The 26,348-nt window shown below is 49.1% G+C and overlaps 1 protein-coding gene across 1 annotated transcript in view; it reads left to right on the forward strand.

Annotated features, from left to right (window-relative positions):
* Positions 1-228: 228 nt before the first annotated feature.
* Positions 229-26,348, forward strand: part of CEP112 (centrosomal protein 112) — a 733,320-nt gene continuing 707,200 nt past the window's right edge. Inside the window, exons 1-2 of the mRNA XM_063960841.1 lie at positions 229-336; positions 14,174-14,243. Coding sequence (XP_063816911.1) covers positions 14,233-14,243 — 11 coding nt within the window. The 5' untranslated portion in view covers positions 229-336; positions 14,174-14,232. The remainder of the gene's footprint in view (positions 337-14,173; positions 14,244-26,348) is intronic.

A 26,348-nucleotide genomic window follows, 5' to 3' on the forward strand; every position in this document is an offset into this window, starting at 1 on the left:
TATCAATTAAGAGCATATTACACTCTTGGGGGGAGATTCAAATGTTTGAAAAGTCAGTTGGGTGTCTGTTTTTTCCTATCTAATAGACAGCAAAAAACTGACACCCAACCGACTTTTCCAACATTTGAATTCCACCCTCGGAAACCCATTACTGCTCACTCGCAGCTCAGTACATAGCAGCGGCCTCTAGATGGCAGCAGAGTAATCGGACTGCTCTTTCGCTTAATGGGCTGCTCTCTCCGTCTCCATGGTGACTCGACCGGCAGTTGGCGGAAGTAGTCTCTGCGTCACCGTAGAGTGGGCACTTTAAAAGCCGCTGCTGTGGCACCTGTACTGGTATGTACCTGTAGGACTGTGCATGTCTTTCGTCTATGTCTTTACGTTGTCTTACCTGCACCTGGCAAGAACACCGCGCAATGTCCTGCAGAACCGCTATAAGGAACATACTGCTCCCTGCACTGTATGTGTTCCTTGCCATCACTGTGCATTGTCTCCGCTAATCTTTAGACACTGCGTACAGTGCACTACTGGGTTGCGGTGATATTGGTCACTATGAGGAGTTCTGTATGTCCCACACCTCTGTGGCTGTACACTGCCTCTCCTTTTCCCTGCCCATGTTATGTACAATACCCCGCAGATCTGCTATGATACTGGTTACTATGAGGAATACTGCATATATCATATCTCTGGCTACACTGCCTCCCTATTCCCCTGCCCAGAATAGGCTCCGCAGAGCTGCTAGAACACAGGTTCTCAAACTTGGTCCTCAGGAACCCAAACAGTTAACTTTTTCCAGGTAACACAACAGGTGCACAGGTGTATTAATTACTCCCTGACACATTTTAAAAAGTCCACAGGTGGAACTAATTTCACTTGTGATTCTGTGAAGAGACCTGCACAACATGCACTGTGTGGGGTCCTGTGGACTGAGTTTGAGAACCTGTGTGCTAGAATACTGGTTAATATGGAGTGCGTTCAGATCCGGTGGAACCCGCTCAACGAGGGCATGCATTGCAGGGAGGCGCTGGCCAGGAGAGGCGTTCTCCCCACTCTGCTGCTCAGTCCACCATTGCTGCCGGCTACCGCTGCACTTGTCAGACTGACCGGCAGCAGTGCCTCCTCCTTGCTGTGACACTGGCGTCTCACCTGCTGGCTAGGTTTCAGCGCTTGGGCCCTGCTCCTACACCTGCATGGCTTCCTCTCCTATTCACTCCCTGAGGGACTGCTGATAGTGAGCGGACCTTATCTCTTATACTGCTGGCGGGTGTGGAAGGAGCCGGACATGTGTTCAGCGGAGCCGCAGCTGGATGTAATGTAGGGCTCCATATATGCAGCCCACTGAGCCCAGGCGGTAGCTGTACTTTAATTAGTTGATAGGATGCTGCCAGTGCCACTGCATGGTTCCCTGTACTGTAGTGTACAGGAGGCGGATCTCTGAGCAGCATCAAAGGATGCAGTAAGGGGAGAAGAGACTACAGTTCTCCAGCTGCGGAAGCTCCATGGCAGGATGTCATTCATTGCCCTGGCCTAGACTCTGCTGGAACTGAGGCTGGAGGTGACCGATGATGCAGTGTGCAGAGTGGGCTCACCCTGCTGCTAAGCAGCTCACAGCCAGCCCGAGGAGAGTGAGCTGAAGTACCAGTACTTCAGGCAATGGAGGATTCCAGGACACCAACAGCCAGTAGGTACTGCAGTGTAACCCTAATCCTAACACCACAAATACACAAAGGATAGCAGCGCTAGATAGCAATAACAATAAATGGATGGATGAGTGAATGAACAGTTACAAATTATTTAATAAAACACTTTAAAAACATGAGATGAAAAAACGAAAGAAAGAAAGAAAGCTGCCACAATCACCATTTGTTAAATTCGGCACCCTCCCCTCCTGGGTTTAGCGGAAAACAGACAATGAAGGGACTTAAGGCACAATTTAGCCTGGACGGATCAAACCACACTCTTTATTTAGTTTTCTCTTATGTCCTAGAGGATGCTGGGAACTCCGTAAGGACCATGGGGAATAGACGGGCTCCACAGGAGACATGGGCACTAAAAAGAACTTTAGGTATGGGTGTGCACTGGCTCCTCCCTCTATGCCCCTCCTCCAGTTTAATACTGTGCCCAGAGGAGATTGGGTGCACTACAACGAGCTCTCCTGAGCTTCCTGAAAATAAAGTATTTTGTTAGTTTTTTTTTATTTTCAGGGTGCCTGCTGGCAACAGACTCCCTGCATCGTGGGACTGAGGAGAGAGAAGCAGACCTACTTAAATGCTAGGCTCTGCTTCTTAGGCTACTGGACACCATTAGCTCCAGAGGGAGTCAGAACGCAGGTCTCCCCTAGTGGTTCGTCCCGGAGCCGCGCCGCCGTCCTCCTCGCAGAGCCGGAAGATAGAAGCCGGGTGAGTATAGGAAGGCAGAAGACTTCAGATCTTCACTGAGGTAACGCGCAGCTGTAACGCTGCGCGCCATTGCTCCCACACAGAACACACACAGCGCACACTGTTGGGTGCGGGGGGGGGGGGGGGCGGGCTCCCTGGGCAGCAATGTATTCCTCTAGGACTGGCTGTAAGTAAATATACACTTATTTGTGTGTTCTGGTATCCCCACCAGTTTGTTCAAAGAGCGGGACCGAAGCCCACCACTGAGGGGCGGGGCTTCTCCCTCAGCACTCACCAGCGCCATTTTCTCCACAAGCACACGCTGAGAAGCTGGCTCCCCAGACTCTCCCCTGCTGATCACCGGTGACAGAGGGTTTTAAAGAAGGGGGGGCACATAATTTGGCGCAGTGAATATACAAATAGCGCTGTATCTGGGTAATTTTTTTGTCCAGGGTTATTGGCGCTGGGTGTGGGCTGGCATACTCTCTCTCTGTCTCTCCAAAGGGCCTTGTGGGGAAACTGTCTTCAGATAGAGTCTTCCCTGAGTGTGTGGTGTGTCAGTACGTGCGTGTCGGCATGTCTGAAGCGGAAGGCTCTCCTAGGGATGAGGTGGAGCGCATGTGTGGTGTCTCCGTCGGCAACGCCGACACATGACTGGATGGAAATGTGGAATATTTTAAATGCAAATGTGAATTTATTGCACAAACGTTTGGACAAAGCAGAGTCCAGGGACAGTACAGAGGGTCATACCCTGCCTTTCCCTATGTCACAGGGTCCTTCGGGGTCTCAAAAACGCCCACTTTCTCCAGTAGTTGACACTGATATCGACACAGATTCTGAATCCAGTATCGATTATGATGATGCGAGGTTGCAGCCAAAATTGGCAAAGAGTATTCATTATATGATAATTGCTATAAAGGATGTGCTGCATATTATAGATGACCCCGCGGTGTCTAATCCAAAAATCCACATGTTTAAAGAAAAGAAGCCTGAGGTTACTTTTCCACCTTCTTTTGGATTAAATGAGTTATTTGAAAGTGCTTGGGAAACTCCAGACAAGAAACTGCAGATTTCCAAAAGGATTCTTATGGCGTATCCTTTCCCGATCAAGGACAGGATATGGTGGGAATCCTCCCCAAGGGTGGACAAGGCATTGACGCGCCTTTCCAAAAAGGTGGCGCTGCCCTCTCAGGATACCGCCGCCCTCAGGGATCCTGCGGATCGCAAGCAGGAAACTACCTTGAAGTCAATTTACACTCATACCGGTACCTTGCTCAGACCGGCAATAGCGTCGGCCTGGGTTTGTAGCGCTGTTATAGCGTGGACCGATACCTTATCTACTGATATGGATACAATGGATAAGGAAACTATTTTATTGACCCTGGGCCATATTAAGGATGCGGTCCTTTATATGAGAGAGGCTCAGAGGGATGTAGGCATACTGGGGTCCAGAGCGAATGCTATGGCGATTTCTGCCAGGCGAGCACTGTGGACCCGACAGTGGACGGGTGATGCCGATACAAAACGGCATATGGAGGTTTTACCTTACAAGGGTGAGGAATTGTTTGGGGAAGGTCTCGCAGACCTGGTTTCCACGGCTACTGCAGGTAAATCAACTTTTTTACCTTATGTTTCCTCACAGCCTAAGAAAGCGCCACATTATCAGATGCAGTCCTTTCGGTCGCATAAATCCAAGAGAGCTCGGGGAACTTCCTTTCTTGCCAGAGGTAAGGGCAAGGGGAAAAAGCTGCCAACTACAGCCAGTTCCCAGGAACAAAGGTCCTCCCCGGCTTCTACTAAATCCACCGCATGACGCTGGGGCTCTGCGGGAGGAGTCCGCTCCTGTGGGGGCACGTCTTCGTCTTTTCAGCCAAGTCTGGGTTCATTCTCAGGTGGATCCCTGGGCAATAGACATTGTTTCCCAGGGGTACAAGCTGGAATTCGAGGAGGTGCCTCCTCGCAGTTTTTTAAAATCGGCACTGCCGACTTCTTCCCCAGAGAGGGAGGTAGTTCTGGCAGCAATTCAAAAGTTGTGCCTTCAACAAGTGGTGGTCAAAGTTCCCCCGCTTCAGCAGGGGATGGGCTATTACTCAACCCTGTTTGTGGTCCTGAAACCGGACGGTTCAGTCAGACCCATTCTGAATTTAAAATCCTTAAACCTATACTTGAAGAGGTTCAAGTTCAAGATGGAATCGCTAAGAGCAGTCATCGCAAGTCTGGAAGGGGGAGATTATATGGTGTCCCTGGACATAAAGGATGCATACCTTCATGTCCCCATTTATCAACCTCATCAGGCGTTCCTGAGATTTGTAGTGCAGGATTGTCATTACCAATTTCAGACGTTGCCGTTTGGGCTTTCCACGGCCCAAGGATTTTTACCAAATTAATGGCAGAGATGATGGTGCTCCTGCGCAAGCAGGGTGTCACAATTATCCCATACTTGGACGATCTCCTGATAAAAGCGAGATCGAGAGAACGATTGATGGACAGCGTATCACTCTCCCTGAGGGTGTTGCAACAACACGGTTGGATCCTAAACCTACCAAAGTCACAGTTAGTTCCAACGACCCGATTGCCTTTCTAAGGCATGATTCTGGACACGGAACAAAAGAGGGTTTTTCTTCCAAAAGAAAAGGCCCAGGAACTTCAGAGCTTGGCCAAGGACCTGTTGAAGCCAGACAGGGTGTCGGTACATCACTGCACTCGAGTGCTGGGAAAAATGGTGGCGTCTTACGAGGCCATTCCATTCGGCAGGTTCCATGCCAGGACTTTTCAGTGGGACCTTCTGGACAAGTGGTCTGGGTCACATCTACAGATTCATCAGATGATCCGCCTGTCCCCCAGGGCCAGGGTGTCTCTCCTGTGGTGGCTGCAGAGTACTCACCTTCTAGAGGGTCGCAGGTTCGGCATCCAGGACTGGGTTCTGGTGACCACGGACGCGAGCCTTCGAGGATGGTGAGCAGTCACAAAGGGAAGAAACTTCCAAGGTCTGTGGTCAAGCCAGGAGGCGTGTCTACACATCAACATTCTGGAATTAAGGGCCATATACAATGGCCTTCGTCAGGCGCAGACCTTACTTCAGGGTCTACCGGTTCTGACTCAGTCAGACAACATCACCGCAGTGGCTCATGTAAACCGCCAAGGCGGCACAAGGAGCAGAGTGGCAATGGCAGAAGCCTCAAAGATTCTTCGATGGGCGGAGAGTCATGTAAGCGCTCTAACAGCAGTCTTCATTCCGGGAGTGGACAACTGGGAAGCAGACTTCCTCAGCAGACACGATCTGCATCCAGGAGAGTGGGGGCTTCATCAGGAAGTCTTCGCAGAGATTGTAAGTCAGTGGGGACTGCCTCAAATAGACATGATGGCTTCACGTCTCAACAAGAAACTTCCGAGATATTGCGCCAGGTCAAGGGACCCTCAGGCGATCGCAGTGGACGCACTGGTGACACCGTGGGTGTTTCAGTCGATTTATGTGTTCCCTCCTCTTCCTCTCATCTTAAAAATACTGAGAATCATAAGACGAAGAGGGGTTCAGGCAATTCTCATTGTTCCAGATTGGCCTCGAAGGGCCTGGTATCCGGATCTGCAGGAACTGCTCACAGAAGATCCGTGACCTCTTCCTCTCAGGGAAGACCTGTTACATCAAGGGCCCTGTTTGTTCCAGGACTTACCGCGACTGCGTTTGACGGCATGGCGGTTGAACGCAGGATCCTAGCGTAGAAGGGCATTCCGGAGGAGGTCATTCCTACTCTGATTAAGGCTAGGAAGGAGGTGACATCGAAACATTATCACCGTATCTGGAGGAAGTATGTGTCTTGGTGTGAAGCCAAGACTGCTCCTTCGGAAGAATTCCATCTGGGCCGTTTTCTCCACTTCCTGCAAACTGGAGTGAATCTGGGCCTAAAGTTAGGCTCCATTAAGGTTCAGATTTCGGCCCTATCCATTTTCTTTCAAAAAGAATTGGCTTCTCTTCCGGAAGTCCAGACTTTCGTGAAGGGGGTGCTGCATATCCAGTCTCCTTTTGTGCCTCCGGTGGCACCATGGGACCTTAACGTGGTGTTACGGTTTCTTAAGTCTCACTGGTTTGAACCGCTTCAGACAGTTGAGTTGAAGTATCTCACTTGGAAAGTGGTCATGTTATTGGCCTTGGCTTCGGCGCGGCGAGTGTCGGAGTTGGCGGCTTTGTCTCACAAAAGCCCTTATCTGATTTTCCATGTGGATAGAGCTGAGTTGCGGACTCGTCCTCAATTTTTGCCTAAGGGGGTTTCTTCTTTTCATATGAACCAACCTATTGTGGTGCCTGTGGCTACAAGGGACCTGGAGGATTCCGAGTCCCTGGATGTGGTCAGGGCATTGAAAATTTATGTGGCCAGAACGGCTCGGGTTAGGAAAACAGAGGCTCTGTTTATCCTGTATGCAGCCAACAAGGTTGGCGCTCCTGCATCTAAGCAGACTATTGCTCGCTGGATCTGTAACACGATTCAGCAGGCTCATTCTACGGCTGGATTGCCATTACCGAATTCGGTTAAGGCCCATTCCACTAGGAAGGTGGGCTCTTCTTGGGTGGCTGCCCAGGGCATCTCGGCGTTACAACTTTGCCGAGCAGCAACTTGGTCGGGTTCAAACACTTTTGCAAAATTATACAAGTTTGATACCCGGGCTGATGAGGACCTAATGTTTGCTCATTCGGTGCTGCAGAGTCATCCGCACTCTCCCGCCCGTTTGGGAGCTTTGGTATAATCCCCATGGTCCTTACGGAGTCCCCAGCATCCTCTAGGACGTAAGAGAAAATAAGATTTTAAACCTACCGGTAAATCTATTTCTCGTAGTCCGTAGAGGATGCTGGGCGCCCGTCCCAGTGTGGACAACATCCTGCAAGACTTGTATATAGTTGTTGCTTACATAAGGGTTATATTTTTCAGTTGGATCAGTTTTGGACTGATACTGGTTTTGTTTCATACGGTTGACTGGTTCGTATCTCCCATGTTTTACGGTGTGAATGGTGTGGGCTGGTATGAATCTTGCCCTTGGATTTACAAAATCCTTTCCTCGTACTGTCCGTCTCCTCTGGGCACAGTTTATCTAACTGAGGTCTGGAGGAGGGTCATAGAGGGAGGAGCCAGTGCACACCCATACCTAAAGTTATTTTTAGTGCCCATGTCTCCTGTGGAGCCAGTCTATTCCCCATGGTCCTTACGGAGTCCCCAGCATCCTCTACGGACTACGAGAAAAAGATTTACCGGTAGGTTTAAAATCTTATTTCTCTGACGTCCTAGTGGATGCTGGGAACTCCGTAAGGACCATGGGGAATAGCGGCTCCGCAGGAGACTGGGCTCAAATAGAAAGCTTTAGTACTACCTGGTGTGCACTGGCTCCTCCCACTATTACCCTCCTCCAAGCCTCAGTTAGATTTTTGTGCCCGAACGAGAAGGGTGCACACTAGGGGCTCTCCTGAGCTTCTTAGTGAAAGTTTTAGTTTAGGTTTTTTATTTTCAGTGAGACCTGCTGGCAACAGGCTCACTGCATCGAGGGACTAAGGGGAGAAGAAGCGAACTCACCTGCGTGCAGAGTGGATTGGGCTTCTTGGCTACTGGACACCATTAGCTCCAGAGGGACAGCTCACAGGCCCAGCTCTGGAGCTCGGTCCCGGAGCCGCGCCGCCGGCCCCCTTACAGAGCCAGAAGCAAGAAGAGTCCGGCAAATCGGCGGCAGAAGACATCCTGTCTTCCACAAGGTAGCGCACAGCACTGCAGCTGTGCGCCATTGCTTCTCAGCACACTTCACACTCCGGTCACTGAGGGTGCAGGGCGCTAGGGGGGGGTGCCCTGAGCAGCAATAGAAACACCTTGGCTGGCTAAAAATACATCACATATAGCTCCTGGGCTATATGGATGAATTTTAACCCCTGCCAGATTTTCACAAAAAAGCGGGAGAAAGGCCGCCGAGAAGGGGGCGGAGCCTATCTCCTTAGCACACAGGCGCCATTTTCCCTCACAGCTCCGCTGGAAGGACGTCTCCCTGACTCTCCCCTGCAGTCCTGCACTACAGAAACAGGGTAAAAAAGAGAGGGGGGCACTAATTGGCGGGTGATAAACAATACAGCAGCTATAAGGGAGAAACACTTATATAAGGTTGTCCCTATATCTATATATAGCGCTCTGGTGTGTGCTGGCATACTCTCCCTCTGTCTCCCCAAAGGGCTAGTGGGGTCCTGTCCTCTATCAGAGCATTCCCTGTGCGTGTGCTGTGTGTCGGTACGTTTGTGTCGACATGTATGAGGAGGAAAGTGATGTGGAGGCGGGGCAATTGCCTATAATAGAGATGTCACCCCCTAAGGAGTCGACACCTGAGTGGATGGCTTTATGGAAGGATTTACGTGACAGTGTCAGCTCCTTACAAAAGACGGTTGATGACATGAGACAGCCGACTAATCAGCTGGTCCCTGTCCAGGCGTCTCAAAAACCATCAGGGTCTCTAAAAAGGCCGTTACCTCAGATGGTGGATACTGACGTGGGACACGGATACTGACTCCAGTGTCGACGGTGAGGAGACAAACGTGACTTCCAGTAGGGCCACACGTTACATGATCACGGCAATGAGAGAGGTGTTAAACATTTCTGATACTGCAAGTACCACTAAAAAGGGTATTATTGGGGTGTGAAAAAACTACCTGTAGTTTTTCCTGAATCAGACGAATTAAATGAGGTGTGTGATGAAGCGTGGGTTTCCCCCGATAAAAAACTGATAATTTCAAAAAAGTTATTGGCATTATACCCTTTCCCGCCAGAGGTTAGGGCGCGTTGGGAAACACCCCCTAGAGTGGATAAAGCGCTCACACGCTTATCAAAACAAGTGGCGTTACCGTCTCCTGATACGGCCGCCCTCAAGGAACCAGGTGACAGAAAACTGGAGAATATCCTTAAAAGTATATACACACATACTGGTGTTATACTGCGACCAGCAATCGCCTCAGCCTGGATGTGCAGCGCTGGGGTGGCTTGGTCGGATTCCCTGACTGAAAATATTGATACCCTGGATAGGGACAGTATATTGTTGACTATAGAGCATTTAAAAGATGCATTTCTATATATGCGAGATGCACAGAGGGATATTTCCACGCTGGCATCAAGAGTGAGTGCGCTGTCCATTTCTGCCAGAAGAGGATTATGGACGCGACAGTGGTCAGGTGATGCGGACTCTAAACGGCATATGGAAATATTGCCTTATAAAGGGGAGGAGTTATTTGGGGTCGGTCTATCGGACCTGGTGGCCACGGCAACTGCTGGGAAATCCACATTTTTACCCCAGGTAACCTCTCAACATAAGAAGCCGTCTTATCCGGCTCAGTCCTTTCGTCCCCATAAGGGCAAACGGGCAAAAGGTTCCTCCTTTCTGCCCCGGGGCAGAGGAAGGGGAAAAAGACTGCAACAAGCAGCCACTTCCCAGGAACAAAAGCCCTCCCCCGCTTCTGCCAAGTCCTCAGCATGACGCTGGGGCCTTACAAGCGGACTCAGGCACGGTGGGGGCCCGTCTCAAGAATTTCAGCGCGCAGTGGGCTCACTCGCAAGTGGACCCCTGGATCCTGCAAGTAGTATCCCAGGGGTACAAATTGGAGTTCGAGACGTCTCCCCCTCGCCGGTTCCTGAAGTCTGCTTTACCAACGTCTCCCTCCGACAGGGAGGCAGTATTGGAGGCAGTTCACAAGCTGTATTCCCAGCAGGTGATAATCAAAGTACCCCTCCTGCAACAAGGGAAGGGGTATTATTCCACGCTGTTTGTGGTACCGAAGCCGGACGGCTCGGTGAGACCAATTTTAAATCTGAAGTCTTTGAACACTTACATACAGAGGTTCAAATTCAAGATGGAGTCACTCAGAGCAGTGATCGCGAACCTGGAAGAGGGGGACTATATGGTGTCTCTGGACATCAGATGCCTACCTCCATGTCCCCATTTACCCTTCTCATCAAGGGTACCTCAGGTTTGTAATACAAAACTGTCACTATCAGTTTCAGACGCTGCCGTTTGGATTATCCACGGCACCTCGGGTCTTTACCAAGGTAATGGCCGAAATGATGATTCTTCTTCGAAGAAAAGGCGTTTTAATTATCCCTTACTTGGACGATCTCCTGATAAGAGCAAGATCCAGAGAACAGTTGGAAGTCGGTGTAGCCCTATCTCAGGTAGTGCTACGACAGCACGGCTGGATTCTAAATATCCCAAAATCGCAGCTGGTTCCGACAACACGTCTTCTGTTCCTAGGGATGATTCTGGACACAGTCCAGAAAAAGGTGTTCCTTCCGGAGGAGAAAGCCAGGGAGTTATCCGAACTGGTCAGAAACCTCCTGAAACCGGGGCAAGTCTCAGAGTTTTGGGAAAGATGGTAGCTTCCTACGAAGCGATTCCATTCGGCAGATTCCACGCAAGAACGTTCCAGTGGGATCTGCTGGACAAATGGTCCGGATCGCATCTTCAGATGCATCAGCGGATAACCCTGTCTCCAAGGACAAGGGTGTCTCTTCTGTGGTGGTTGCAGAGGGCTCATCTTCTAGAGGGCCGAAGATTCGGCATTCAGGACTGGGTCCTGGTGACCACGGATGCCAGCCTGAGAGGCTGGGGAGCAGTCACACAAGGAAGAAATTTCCAGGGCTTGTGGTCAAGCCTGGAGACATCACTTCACATAAATATCCTGGAGCTAAGGGCCATCTACAATGCTCTAAGCCTAGCACGACCTCTGCTTCAAGGTCAGCCGGTGCTGATTCAGTCAGACAACATCACGGCAGTCGCCCACGTAAACAGACAGGGCGGCACAAGAAGCAGAAGGGCAATGGCAGAAGTTGCAAGGATTCTTCGCTGGGCGGAAAATCATGTGATAGCACTGTCAGCAGTGTTCATTCCGGGAGTGGACAACTGGGAAGCAGACTTCCTCAGCAGGCACGACCTCCACCCGGGAGAGTGGGGACTTCACCCAGAAGTCTTCCACATGATTGTGAACCGTTGGGAAAAACCAAAGGTGGACATGATGGCGTCACGCCTCAACAAAAAACTAGACAGGTATTGCGCCAGGTCACGGGACCCTCAGGCAATAGCTGTGGACGCTCTGGTAACACCGTGGGTGTACCAGTCAGTGTATGTATTCCCTCCTCTGCCTCTCATAACCAAGGTACTGAGAATCATAAGAAGGAAAGGAGTAAGGACTATACTCGTGGCTCCGGATTGGCCAAGAAGGACTTGGTACCCGGAACTTCAAGAGATGCTCATGGAGGACCCGTGGCCTCTACCTCTACGAAGGGACCTGCTCCAGCAGGGACCCTGTCTGTTCCAAGACTTACCGCGGCTGCGTTTGACGGCATGGCGGTTGAACGCCGGATCCTGAAGGAAAAAGGCATTCCGGATGAAGTCATCCCTACCCTGATCAAAGCCAGGAAGAATGTAACCGTGCAGCATTATCACCAAATTTGGCGTAAATATGTTGCGTGGTGCGAGGCCAGGAAGGCCCCTACAGAGGAATTTCAACTGGGTCGTTTCCTGCATTTCCTGCAAACAGGACTGTCTATGGGCCTAAAATTAGGGTCCATTAAGGTTCAAATTTCGGCCCTGTCGATCTTCTTCCAAAAAGAACTGGCTTCAGTTCCTGAAGTTCAGACGTTTGTCAAAGGGGTACTGCATATACAGCCTCCTTTTGTGCCTCCAGTGGCACCTTGGGATCTCAATGTGGTTTTGGGGTTCCTAAAATCACATTGGTTTGAACCACTCACCACTGTGGACTTAAAGTATCTCACATGGAAAGTGGTAATGCTATTGGCCCTGGCTTCAGCCAGGCGCGTGTCAGAATTGGCGGCTTTATCCTATAAAAGCCCTTACCTAATTTTTCATACGGACAGGGCAGAATTGAGGACTCGTCCTCAATTTCTCCCTAAGGTGGTTTCAGCGTTTCACCTGAACCAGCCTATTGTGGTACCTGCGGCTACTAGGGACTTGGAGGACTCCAAGTTACTGGACGTAGTCAGGGCCCTGGAAATATACGTTTCCAGGACGGCTGGAGTCAGAAAATCTGACTCGCTGTTTATCCTGTATGCACCCAACAAGCTGGGTGCACCTGCTTCTAAGCAGACTATTGCTCGTTGGATTTGTAATACAATTCAGCTTGCACATTCTGTGGCAGGCCTGCCACAGCCTAAATCTGTAAAAGCCCATTCCACACGGAAAGTGGGCTCATCTTGGGCGGCCGCCCGAGGGGTCTCGGCTTTACAACTTTGCCGAGCAGCTACTTGGTCAGGGGCAAACACGTTTGCTAAATTCTACAAATTTGATTCCCTGGCTGAGGAGGACCCGGAGTTCTCTCATTCGGTGCTGCAGAGTCATCCGCACTCTCCCGCCCGTTTGGGAGCTTTGGTATAATCCCCATGGTCCTTATGGAGTTCCCAGCATCCACTAGGACGTCAGAGAAAATAAGAATTTACTTACCGATAATTCTATTTCTCATAGTCCGTAGTGGATGCTGGGCGCCCATCCCAAGTGCGGATTGTCTGCAATACTTGTACATAGTTATTGTTAACTAAATCGGGTTATTGTTGTAGTGAGCCATCTTTTCTAGAGGCTCCTCTGTTTATCATACTGTTAACTGGGTTCAGATCACAAGTTGTACGGTGTGATTGGTGTGGCTGGTATGAGTCTTACCCGGGATTCAAAATCCTTCCTTATTGTGTACGCTCGTCCGGGCACAGTATCCTAACTGAGGCTTGGAGGAGGGTCATAGGGGGAGGAGCCAGTGCACACCAGGTAGTACTAAAGCTTTTTATTTGTGCCCAGTCTCCTGCGGAGCCGCTATTCCCCATGGTCCTTACGGAGTTCCCAGCATCCACTACGGACTATGAGAAATAGAATTATCGGTAAGTAAATTCTTATTTTTTTCATCTCATGTACTTAGTGTTTTATTAAATAATTTTTAACTGTTCATTCACTCATCCATCCATTTATTGTTATTGCTGTCTAGCGCTGCTATCCTTTGTGTATTTGTTGTGGTTGGTAGGTTTGACTAATATCTACATTTTAGCAGCTGCATTTGAAAAACTCGCTCGTCAGCGCCTGAATCTACCCTTTGGGTATAACACAATTCTGCTAATCCTAACCCCTCCCCGCATCCTCACCCTAACCCTCCCCCCGCATACCAACTCATTCAACCCGCATCCTAACTCTCCCCCAGCAACCTAACCCCCTCCCCCGCTGCAAACCCCCCCTCCCCCGCAGCAAAACCTCCCACCCGCAACTTAACCCTCCCCTCCCTCAGCTTAACCCTCCTTTCCTGCAATTTAACTCTAACCCACGCCTCCCAGAGCCTAACCCTCCCCGCTGCAGCCTATCCTAATCCCTCCTGCAGCCTAACCCTCCCCTCCCTCAGCCTAGCCCTAACCATCCCTCCCCACAGCCTAACCCTTCCCCCTGCAGACTTACGCTAACCCTGCATACCCGCAGCCTATCCATAACCCTCCCCACAGTCTAACCCTAAGCCTTCCCCCCGCAGCCTTTCCCTTACCCTCCCCGGCATACTTACATTCAGGTTTCCGTTGCTAGCATCCTGACAGGTGTCCGTATTCTGGCGCTGGTCTCTTGACTGCCGACATCCTGTACATTGGGATGCCAACTACATGAGGGTAGAGGTTACTGCTTAGACCCTATATTAAAACATTAGGACTATATTAAAACATACAAACATTAAAAAGTCCACATTAACCAGTTGTATAAAGAAGAAAAAAGTAAAAATAAAAATTGTAAAATAAGTTTTTGTTTTTTTCCAGACAAGAATGTATCTGTCTGTGGTCCAAGTGATCCACCCCTATTAGGACGGCTTCCAGAAATGTATACAGGGTCAGTGCAACCCACTCAGTGGCCAACGCTACCCATGGGCATTATGTGTATAAGAGGTGCTACTACTGGGGGATTATGTGTATAAGGGGCACTACTACTGTGGGCATAACGTGTATAAGGGGCTCCACTACAGCAGGATTATGTGTATAAGTGGCACTACTACTGTGGGCATAACGTGTATAAGGGGCTCCACTACAGCAGGATTATGTGTATAAGTGGCACTACTACTGTGGGCATAACGTGTATAAGGGGCTACTATAGGAGGATTATGTGTATAAGTGGCACTACTACTGTGAGCATTATGTGTATAAGGGGCACTACTGTGTAGCGTAAAATGTATAAGGGGCACTACTGTGTGATGATATGTGAATAATGGCCACTACTGTGTGTCATAATGTGAATAAGGGACACTACGATGTGGTGTAATGTGAATAAGATTGTGCTACTGTGTGGCGTAATTTTAAATGTGGGTATTATTATGTAGCCATGCCCCTTGCTTGTGAGACCACACCCCTTTTCGCTGCACATCCCTTAGCAAAGAATGGTTGGGAAGGAAGGGCAAATTTATAGTTTGCAGGGGGGTGCCGAACACCCTAGCACCGGCCCTGAGTGCGTTGCTTCTTCTTTGATTATAAGTGGTGTCCCCTCTCCAGCCAGAGGCATGTCGCATTTTATGAAAAACTGAAAAATGAATTTAGCACCTAAGGGGGAATTAAATTGTATTTTGCATGCCCTTTTGCACTCTCTCTCCTGCACAAAATGACAGGGCAATGTTTTGCTGATCGGGTGCGAGTAACTGGGCTCACATTAAATTTTTGCTCATGTCGCACCCAAATGCACAGTGTGTAGAAGCATGAAGTGGCTAAACATGTCTAAACCATTGGGTGCGCTGCTGGAAATGCAGTTTGGGTACCCAAGAGATGGCCTTTTCCCTGTGGTATCCTCATCTGATCTTCACAACAATTGAATAGCTCCATCGTGCGTCCAAAAAAACAATTGAATTGCTCACTTAGAGTCCTATAAATGTATTGTCCAGCAATAATCAGCCAGCAGATTGGAGCTCTGCTATTCTTGGTAAAACTTTCCATGTTAGAAATGTCCTGACGAAAACTCTAAATGTGGAGTAGATGTATGGGGGAGAAGAGACAGTTTTGCTTCTCTTACATGTATGACTATGCCGGTGTACTCAATGACTGGAGCGCTCTCTTCTACAAGATAGGGCACCGATATGCCGGGCAGTATATGAACGGTCAATTGCACTGACTGCTCTGACACATGCAGCTATCGATTTCGACAGCTGCAGGTGTCATTGCCCATTCAACACAGTAGGGACAGTGCTGTGGCAGCTGCTTGGGAGGTCTTGCGACTGTAGCAAGATCTCGCGCATGCCCAATGAGCCGGTGGGGGGGCGGGGGGGGGGGATGGAGACACAATGCATCAACACTAGGTTGATGTTCTGTGGAGGTCTGACTGGGATTGTCAGAGGGGAAAGTTTTCACTCCGGCACTCTGGCAAACGAGATGGTGATACATCTTTTCGCTAGTGCTTCCTGCTTCACCTCGGTAAAGAAAATACTTTCACGAGCAGTGTCTGGGTAAATACAACTACTTCTGTGTTCGTCACTCATTGCGCCTATATTTTCCAGAAAAGAAGTCCAAGAAATGAGCATTCAGTGACCTATTGTGTCAGTGTGCTTTATAAGACTATTTCACCAATTATTCCAGAATAGTGTTTGAGCTTGTGATCCATAAACCTTTGGAATTCTGTCATATTCTTTCAAACCTTCATATCTCCCATCCATCACTTATCTCCTCTCAGGTCCTACAAAACTACCTTCTTTAATCTTGGCATCACTGATTTTCTCTAACGTCCTAGTGGATGCTGGGGACTCCGTAAGGACCATGGGGAATAGACGGGCTCCGCAGGAGACAGGGCACTTTAAGAAAGAATTTGGAGACTGGTGTGCTCTGGCTCCTCCCTCTATGTTCCTCCTCCAGACCTCAGTTTGAATCTGTGCCCGGACGAGCTGGGTGCTACTTAGTGAGCTCTCCTAAACTTGCTAAAAAGAAAGTATTTTGTTAGGTTTTTTTTATTTTCAGAGAGATCTACTGGCAACAGACTCTCTGCTACGTGGGACTGAGGGGAGAGAAGCAGCCCTACTCACTGAAGATAGGTCCTGCTTCTTAGGCTACTGGACACCATTAGCTCCAGAGGGATCGTACACAGGATCGCACCCTTGGTCGTCCGATCCCGGAGCCGCACCGCCGCCCCCCTCGCAGAGCCGGAAGACAGAAGCCGGTGACAGAAGCAAGAAGACTTCGAAATCGGCGGCAGAAGACTCCAGTCTTCATATGAGGTAGCGCACAGCACTGCAGCTGTGCGCCATTGCTCCCACACTAAACCCACATACTCCGGTCACTGTAGGGCGCAGGGTGGGGGGGCGCCCTGGGCAGCAATTAGAGACCTCTTGGCAAAAGTGGGCATATATACAGTTGGGCACTGTATATATGCATGGGCCCCCGCCATATTTTTACACAGAAACGCGGGACAGAAGCCCGCCGCTGAGGGGGCGGGGCTTCTTCCTCAGCACTCACCAGCGCCATTTTCTCTCCACAGCTCCGCTGAGAGGAAGCTCCCCAGGCTCTCCCCTGCAGAATCACGGTAGAAGAGGGTAAAAAGAAAGGGGGGGGGGGCACATAAATTTGGCGCAAAAACAGTATATACAGCAGCTACTGGGTTAACACTAAGTTACTGTGTGATTCCTGGGACATATAGCGCTGGGGTGTGTGCTGGCATACTCTCTCTCTGTCTCTCCAAAAGGCCTTGTGGGGGAACTGTCTTCAAATAGAGCATCCCCTGTGTGTGTGGTGTGTAGGTACGCTTGTGTCGGCATGTTTGACGAGGAAGGCTATGTGGAAACAGAGCGGGAACAAATGAATGTGGGGTCGCCGCCGACACCCGATTGGATGGATATGTAGAAGGTTTTAAATGATAATGTTACTTCCTTGCATAAAAGGTTGGATAAAGCTGAAGCCTTGGGACAGCCGGGGTCTCAGCCCATGCCTGATCCTATGTCGCAGAAGCCGTCAGGGTCTCAGAAGCGCCCACTATCCCAAATTGTTGACACAGATGTCGACACGGATTCTGACTCCAGTGTCGATGGCGATGATGCAAAGTTACAGCCTAAAATGGCTAAAGCCATCCGTTACATGATTATAGCAATGAAAGATGTGTTGCACATCACAGAGGAAACCCCAGTCCCTGACAAGAGGGTTTATATGTATGGGGAAAAAAGGCGCCACCCACAAAAGGCGCAGAAACGCGTCAGGTGATCTAAGGACGTCAGGTGGAACGCAGGTGGAGCGCATCAGAAGCCGGAAGCTCCGCCCAACCCGGAAGCCGCGGTACGCGGCCGAGCGCTCCCTGCTATACTACACGCCTTGAGCGTGCTACCGCTTAGCTGGACAAAGTTACATGCCTCCAGTGTGATATAGCCCAGCCGCAGACACGAGAACCGCTGCAGAGTGGGAGGGTAAGCATTGCCCATATGAGTGTCACGACGGGGGACTAACTGATTATTTAACCTATCAGCATCACACCCTTGACCAGTGCAAGCTGGTACTATACAATAATATCTGAGGAAAGCTGTTACACACTAACAGACTGTGCCATCAATATGTACTAAGGGATGTTTGGTTCTTCAGCATAATCAATCCTTAACCAAATACTAACACTATTAACAAAAACTCCCTGGAGGGAGAAAACAGTTCTATCAATTAAGACTGTGTTTAAGGACTATGTCTTGTTATAACTAATCATTAAATCTATTGGCATGCATGCAAAATACTAATTGCCTAAGTCCAATTGGCCATAGCGGGGATATATGCATATTTTCACTTTGTGATTTCCACTGTGATGTTCTTTTAATTTTGGTAATGTTTATTTAGTCTGTTTTTATGAAATAAAAGATTCTTTTTATTAAACCAGCAGCCTAATTAACCATATATTCTAATCATATGTGCGCTCACACGTATAACTATATTTCTTAGGTGCAGTGTCTCTTTATTTAGGAGGACATCCAGATCCTCCTTGTGTGAGCAGCCATCTAATATCTGAATTGTCTATATACCAAATTTTAGCGCCCATCTTGTACTGTATATAAGTTTGATACCCTGGCTGAGGAGGACCTTGTGTTTGCTCATTCGGTGCTGCAGAGTCATCCGCACTATCCCGCCCGTTTGGGAGCTTTGGTATAATCCCCATGGTCCTTACGGAGTCCCCAGCATCCACTAGGACGTTAGAGAAAATAAGATTTTACTTACCGGTAAATCTATTTCTCGTAGTCCGTAGTGGATGCTGGGCGCCCGTCCCAAGTGCGGACTTTTTCTGCAATGCTTGTATATAGTTATTGCTTACATAAGGGTTATGTTATAGTTGCATCAGGGTTGATCTGATGCTCTATTGTTGTTCATACTGTTAACTGGGTAAGTTTATCACAAGTTATACGGTGTGATTGGTGTGGCTGGTATGAGTTTTGCCCTGGATTCCAAAATCCTTTCCTTGTACTGTCCGCTCTTCCGGGCACAGTTTCTTTAACTGAGGTCTGGAGGAGGGACATAGAGGGAGGAGCCAGAGCACACCAGTATCCAAATTCTTTCTTAAAGTGCCCTGTCTCCTGCGGAGCCCGTCTATTCTCCATGGTCCTTACGGAGTCCCCAGCATCCACTACGGACTACGAGAAATAGATTTACCGGTAAGTAAAATCTTATTTTTTCATCGCTTTTACAAAGTCTTTCATAATTCAAATCTTGATAGGAATAGGAGGAAGGTACACATTATCAGGGTCAACAAACTTAAGTGTGCACAACATTTTTCTTGCATTTAACAAGTGAGGTAGGTTTAGGCGTATCCTTCTAAATCTAGTGATTTTGCTTGTCCGTGTTCCATAAAAAGCAACAGAACCCTAGCTAAAATACAGTCCTCTTTGGAGCTCCACAGATATTCCAAATATATGTCTGATACTGAACCTTTCCTAAAAGCAACTTCATGTTGTCATACTATTCCTTCATGTTTACAGAATATGCAATAGGTGAAGAAGTGGGAGTCATTGAATGAGCGCCACTCTCCCACGATGTGTCCATGACCAACTGCCCCATGACCGAACTTCTGTCAGCATTATCAATTCTACAAATTCAGCTGAATGTTAAAAAAAACATATTATTGTTTGATTTTGTTTTATCCCATGCTTATTCTAAGTGATTAAAATAAAGATGGCACCACAAGAAAACTAAGCCTGGCCAGAAAAATAGAATTGCTTATTTGGATTCAGCAATAAAAAGTATACTTAGAACATCCATCAAACCCCTCGGGATTAAATTGTTGTTGGGGATCTTAGACTGCACACCCTAATTACAAATATAGGACCTTATTCAGTAAGTATTGCAATTTCTGCTAAAAAGCAGTTACTGCGATCAAATAGTTACCGCCCAGAAATAGAGAAAAACGCCCATTGCAGAAATTGCGAATGCATTGCAATATGCAGGCTGATCGCAAAACCATACGCAGTCACCTAAACATCAAAGATTTTTCCTATCTGCACTAGGCAAGGTCATCCACGATTCTTGCGACACAAGAAGTTGGAAGTGGTCATCCTGACGTCAGATGCCCTCCTTAAAAACGCCTGGGCACGCCTGCGTTTTTTCAGACACAGCCAGAAAACAATGGGTTTGCCGGCTTCCTGTCAGTCAAACAGTGGCTGCATTGCTATCACGATCCATAATGCGAGGTGCTATCATGCTGAGATTTCTATTTCTGCACAGAAAGAGAAAAAAATAATGCAGATGCACACTCTATAGTACCAAGCACTACTAATCAGAATAATTATCATTATATTTTCTTTTCTGCAGCGAGGTACACTGGCTTCCACAGGGAATAACATCGGGGTGTAGAGTAGGATCTTGATCCGAGGCACCAACAGGCTAAAAGCTTTGACTGTTCCCAGGATGCATAGTGCCGCCTCCTCTATAACCCCGCCTCCGTGCACAGGAACTCAGTTTTGTAGTTGATGCCTGCATTGCAGGCAGACAACAGGCAGGGCTGGTCCAAGTATCCCTCAGAAGAGCTTTTTTAAGTGAAAATTGAAGACTTCAAGGGCTGCAGCAGAGACACTGTGAGTGTTAGATGTCAGTCAGACATCTGCTGCAGCTCCTTCACCTCCTCCAGCGGCGCTGTATACTCCTGCGCCCTGGTTGCCGGGTACTTACAGCAGAGACTCCGGTTTCAACATACAGGCACACAAACCACCGCAGTCTCCAGGATCGCGTGGCCGCACCTCAGGGAGGAGGTAAGAGAGTACCCCAGGCGGGACCCGCTGTAAATCGCGATCCAGGGCGGCCGGTGGGAGGCGGGCCAAGCGCACTGGCGTGGACACTGCAGTAGTACAGGGACCCCACTAGACCACCAGGGCAAGGGCACAGGTTGGCTTTGGCAAAAAACGTTTGTTATATGGCCCACAGTACCCGGTGGTGAAGTCCATCAAGGGGATATGGCTTTGACCTGTAGCCCCAGCCCCAGGGCGCCATTTAATGTTCCCGCCCTGGGCGCCATTTTCACATGCTGAGCTGATACTGGGACTGCTTGGGCAAATCCTCCTCTGTAAAGCCGCCTGCATGTCAGCGCTGTGCATTTTACAGGACACTTAAGTATTCTACATGTCTGCTGACAGTGTCAGTTAAGAAACAGTGCATTTATTCAGGGTAATGTAGTAAAAGTTCCCTGTGATATACATCGAGTGTTTTACTGTGCATTGATATATCTGTTAATCTGTATAGCTTTTCTTAGTGTTACTTAGTATTGCTAGTCCAGTGCAGTTTTATTGCCTGTCATAATTTCTGCATTGTACATGTGAGTGTGTGTGTGTGCATATACAGCTGCCGCGTGACTTCCATTCTGTGTATGTCACTCAGATTGCTATCCCTATATTCTGTACCCTGCAGGGGGCTAAGTGCGTCAGGATTAATAGTTAATATAGGTGTCTCACAGGATATACTCTTTGTGTATTTTTCTGTGATTATCAGTCACCATATACCTCTTGAATCCTCTGTCGTACTTTCACTGCACAGGGGATTCTTGGTCGGGTATTATTCTGCCGATATTGTACTGTGTTGCCCATGGTTCACTATGTGATATTATGTCAGCGTTTCAGGGCGATGGGTCTGCGGCTGATCCCACAACACGTGGTGGTGACGCTACAGACACATTTGAGGAACACATAGCAGCAGCGGGTTCTGGTTCTGGGGGTTCTTTGCGCCCCAGTAGGGCCGTAGCAACGGGGGTCCACAATGATCCACCTTGGACTACTTTCTCTACTTTACTGAATACGCTGGTATCTAGATTTATGCCCCCTATGGGACCTCACGTGTTGGTACAGCTACACATTGTCCCTGCGGTTAATCCACCACGGGCAGATCTCCTGTTCACTCAGTTACAGCAATTGAACCACTCACTGACTAAACAGAAATCTAACCCTCGCCCGCCTAAGACCAAGGGGTCCTCTAAGCGGGCCATTACTTCCTCACAATCCACCCACGTCCCAGACACTTCGTCTGATGAGGATGGCGTGTATACTGACTCCACAGACACTGATCCAGATACTTCTGATGGGGAATCTGTCTCACAGGTGGATGTTCCTGACTTATTGGAGGCTATCAGACTAATTCTTCAAATTACTGATGACCCAGAGCCTGATGCTACTTCTAAGAAACTGGACAGATTTAAACGTCAGAAGATTGTTAAACAGGTTTTACCTCACTCTGACCATTTAGTTAGGAATGCTGGGAAAATCCAGGAAAGAAATTCACACCTCACAAGAAAATACTGGCTCGCTATCCCCTCGCTGTGGCGCTAAGTAAAAATTGGGAATCACACCCGCCAGTGGATTCGCAAGTGGCGCAGCTGGTGGTATCCTCAGCTCTGCCTGTAACTACCGTCACTTCTCTGAAAGAACCGACAGATAAGTGTGTGGAGGGTTGCTTAAAGGCGATTTACACACTAGCTGGAGCTGTGTACAGCCCACTATTGCAGTAACTTGGGCTGTACAAGCTATTGAAGCGTGGGCTCAGGAGGTGATGCTAGACAATGTCTCTCATATATTGTCACTGCCTCTCATTACATTAAGGAGGTGGCTTCTTCTGCAGGTATTCTTGCGGCCAAGGCTTCTACTACGTCCATTTTGGCTTGCTGGATTCTATGGTTACGGTCCTGGTCTGTGGATCTGGACTCTAAGAAAACCCTGGAGGTGCTCCCTTTTAAGGGAGACATTCTTTTTGGAGAGGACCTCAACAAGATAGTGGCTGACTTAGCTTCTCCTAAAACAGCGTGTCTACCTAATACTGCTCCTTCGGTGCCGAAGGTTAAGAGTACTTCCTTTCGCTCCTTTCGTCCCTCAGGTAAAGCAAAGGATCAGGCGTATCCGAAACAGACTCACACTTCCAAAAGCACTAAGCCCAAACCTAAGCATGCCTGGGCTGCCCGTCAACCAGCTTCCAAAACTGACAAGCCTGCTGCATGACGGGGCGGGGATCCCAGGGTGGGAGGCCGACTTCTAGGGTTTACCCAGGAATGGTTGAAAACCACTTCTGACGCCTGGGTAACTCGCGGTTACGCAATATCCTTCAAGAATCGTCCCCTCATCGATTTTTGCCTGACAGACGTCCCTTCAGGTGAAGGCAAAAACTCTTCGTTCGGTGGTACAGTCATTCCTGGACACATGAGTGGTAGTACAGGTGCCTTTGGCACAGAGAGGCAAAGAGTAATATTCACCACTGTTCCTAGTTCCGAAATCGAATGGGTCCTCTCGGCCCATTCTCAACCTCAAGTCCTTAAACAAATCTGTGAGAGTCTCCAAGTTTCGTATGGAAACTCTTCGCTCTATTGTTCTGGCCTTGGAGCCCGGGGATTATATGGTCTCCCTGGACATACAGGATGCTTACCTGCATATTCCTATTGCAATGTTGCATCAGCAGTACAAGAGGTTTACTGTGGGAAATCTCCATTATCAATTTCGGGCTTTACCTTTTGGTTTGACCACGGCCCCGCGAGTCTACACGAAGGTCATGGCGGTAATGATGGCTGTACTCCGCCGTCAAGGAGTCAGGATCCTCCCGTATCTGGACGACTTGTTGATCCTGGCAAATTCCCCAGAAACTCTCCTAAGTCATCTGGATCTGACACTCCAGTTTCTGCACGCCCACGGGTTGCTCATCAACTGGAAGAAATCTTCCCTGGTCCCTTCTCAGAGTATGGTGCACCTGGGGGCGTTGTTGGACACTCGCAATCATCGGTTGTTCTTGTCTCAGGATAGGGTCCTGAAACTTCAGGACAGGATTCGATGCTTCCTATCTCGTCCGCAAGTGTCGATACAGTCGACAATGCAAATGCTAGGTCTCATGGTGTCTGCTTTCGACGTGGAGTATGCTAAATTCCATTCCCGCCCTCTGCAGAAACTGATTCTTGCCAAGTGGATTGGCCTGCCTCACCGGATCAGGTCTCACATGATCTTCTTGTCTCCGGAGGTCCGTCTGTCACTAAGTTGGTGGCTGCAGGACCAACGATTGAGCAGGGGTCGTTCCTTCTGGATCTCCAACTGGGTCCTTCTGACGACGGATGCCAGTCTGAGAGGTTAGGGCGCGGTGTTGGAGCAACACTCCCTTCAGGGTCGGAGGACCAAGGAGGAGTCTCTCCTCCCGATAAACATTCTGGAACTGCAGGCATTGTTCAATGCACTGAACTTGGCCCAGCATTTAATACAGAACAGACCTGTTCAAGTACAGTCGGACAAAGCCACCACAGTGGCATACATAAATCATCAAGGCGGTACTCAAAGCCACATGGCAATGAGGGAAGTATCAAGGATTCTTCAGTGGGGGGAACGCCATCTACCGGCCATATCGACAGTGTTCATTCCGGGGGTCCTCAACTGGGAAGCAGACTTCCTCAGTCATCAGGACGTACACGCCGTAGAGTGGAAACTCCATCCAGAAGTATTTAAACTCCTAGTGGACAAGTGGGGCCTCCCAGATGTGGACCTGATGGCGTCTCGACACAATCACAAGGTTCCGATCTTCGGAGCAAGGACAAGGAATCCTCAAGCAGCGTTCGTGGACGCACTGGCAATTCCATGGAACTTTCGGCTGCCCTATGTGTTCCCTCCGGTGTCACTTCTGCCCAGGGTAGTAAGGAAGTTCAAGCAAGAAGGAGGACTCCTGCTTCTGATTGCCCCAGCGTGGCCCAGACGGCATTGGTTCACAGACCTTCAGGGTCTCTCGATAGAGCATCCTCTTCTACTTCCGCAGCGCCCAGACCTCCTCGTTCAGGGCCCTTGTGTATATCAGGATTTGGCCCGGTTGGCTTTGACGGCATGGCTCTTGAAGCTTCGGTCCTGAGGGCCAAAGGTTTTTCTGAGGCGGTCTGTGGCTCCTTGGGATTTTCCGGTGGTTTTGGAGGCATTACAAGGGTCTCCGTTTGAGCCTCTTGAATCAGCAGACCTTAAGTGGCTTTCCCTTAAGATATTGTTTCTACTGGCTATTGCCTCTGCTAGACGGGTGTTGGATTTGGGTGCCTTGTCTTGTAGGTCCCCCTATCTGATTTTTCACCGTGACCGGGCGGTTCTTAGAACACGTCCCGGGTACCTACCTAAGGTGATGTCTTCTTTCCACCTTAATCAGGAGATTGTGGTTCCGGCCTTTGTCTCTCCTGAATTGTCTTCCAGAGAGTGGTCTTTGGATTGGATGTGGTACGGGCTCTCCATATCTATGCGAAGAGGACAGCTCCCATTAGGAAGTCTGATTCTCTCTTTGTACTGTTTGATTTTCACAAACGTGGCTGGCCTGCTCACAAGCAGACCCTGGCCAGATGGATTAGAATGGTGATTGCACATGCTTATGTACAGGCTGGTCGTCCAGCACCTGATACTGAGGCCCATTCTACTCGGTCTGTTGGACCTCCTTGGACGGCCTGCCGTGGTGCGACCCTTGAACAATTGTGCAGGGCGGCTATGTGGTCCTCAGTGAACATGTTCATAAGGTTCTATGCCTTTGATACATCCACCTCCCAGGATGCCTCCTTTGGACGCCGGGTTCTTGTGCCCGCTACAGTGTGTCCCCTCTCATGAGGAACTGCTTTAGGACATCCCTGATGATATATCCTGTGGAACCCAGTATACCCCGCTGCAGAAAACGAGATTTATGGTAAGAACTTACCGTTGTTAAATCTCTTTCTGTGAGGTACACTGGGTTCCACAGGGCGCCCACCCTGATGCACTTAGCTTCTTTGGGTTTGTATGGCATTAGCCGCTGATACCTTCTCTTGTTGTGAGAATGTGGTGTATGTGGCTACTAACGGTTGTCGTCTCTTTTACCTGCTACTGCATTGGACTGGTTAATAGAACTGACTTCCTGTGCACGGAGGCGGAGTTATAGAGGAGGCGGCGCTATGCATCCTGGAAACAGTCAAAGCTTTTAGCCTGTTGGTGCCTCTGATCAAGATCTTACTCTACACTGCAATGTTATTCCCTGTGGAACCCAGTGTACCTCGCAGAAAGAGATTTAACAACGGTAAGTTCTTTCTATAAATCTCGTTTTTCTAACGTCCTTGAGGATGCTGGGACTCCGTAAGGACCATGGGGGGAATAGACGGGCTCCGCAGGAGATAGGGCACTTTAAGAAAGCTTTGCACTCTGGGTGTGCACTGGCTCCTCCCTCTATGCCCCTCCTCCAGACCTCAGTTTTACACTGTGCCTAGAGCAAGATGGGTGCACTGCAGAGAGCTCTCCTGAGTTCTCTGCCTAAAAGCATTTTTGTTTGGATTTTTTCTCTACTTTTTCTACTTTTTCACAGGGAGCACTGCTGGCAACAGGCTCCCTGCATCGAGGGACTGAGGAGAGAGGAGCAGACCTTCTTGTCTAAGATAGGCTCTGCTTCCTCGGCTACTGGACACCATTAGCTCCAGAGGGGGTGAACGCAGGTTCTTACTGGGCGTCCACCCCCGGAGCCGCGCCGCCGTTCTCACAGAGCTAGAAGAACAGAAGACAGAAGTCGTCAGGCGGCA

This window comes from Pseudophryne corroboree, chromosome 3 (assembly GCF_028390025.1).
Source record: "Pseudophryne corroboree isolate aPseCor3 chromosome 3, aPseCor3.hap2, whole genome shotgun sequence".
In the NCBI taxonomy this organism is placed as follows: Eukaryota; Metazoa; Chordata; class Amphibia; order Anura; family Myobatrachidae; genus Pseudophryne; species Pseudophryne corroboree.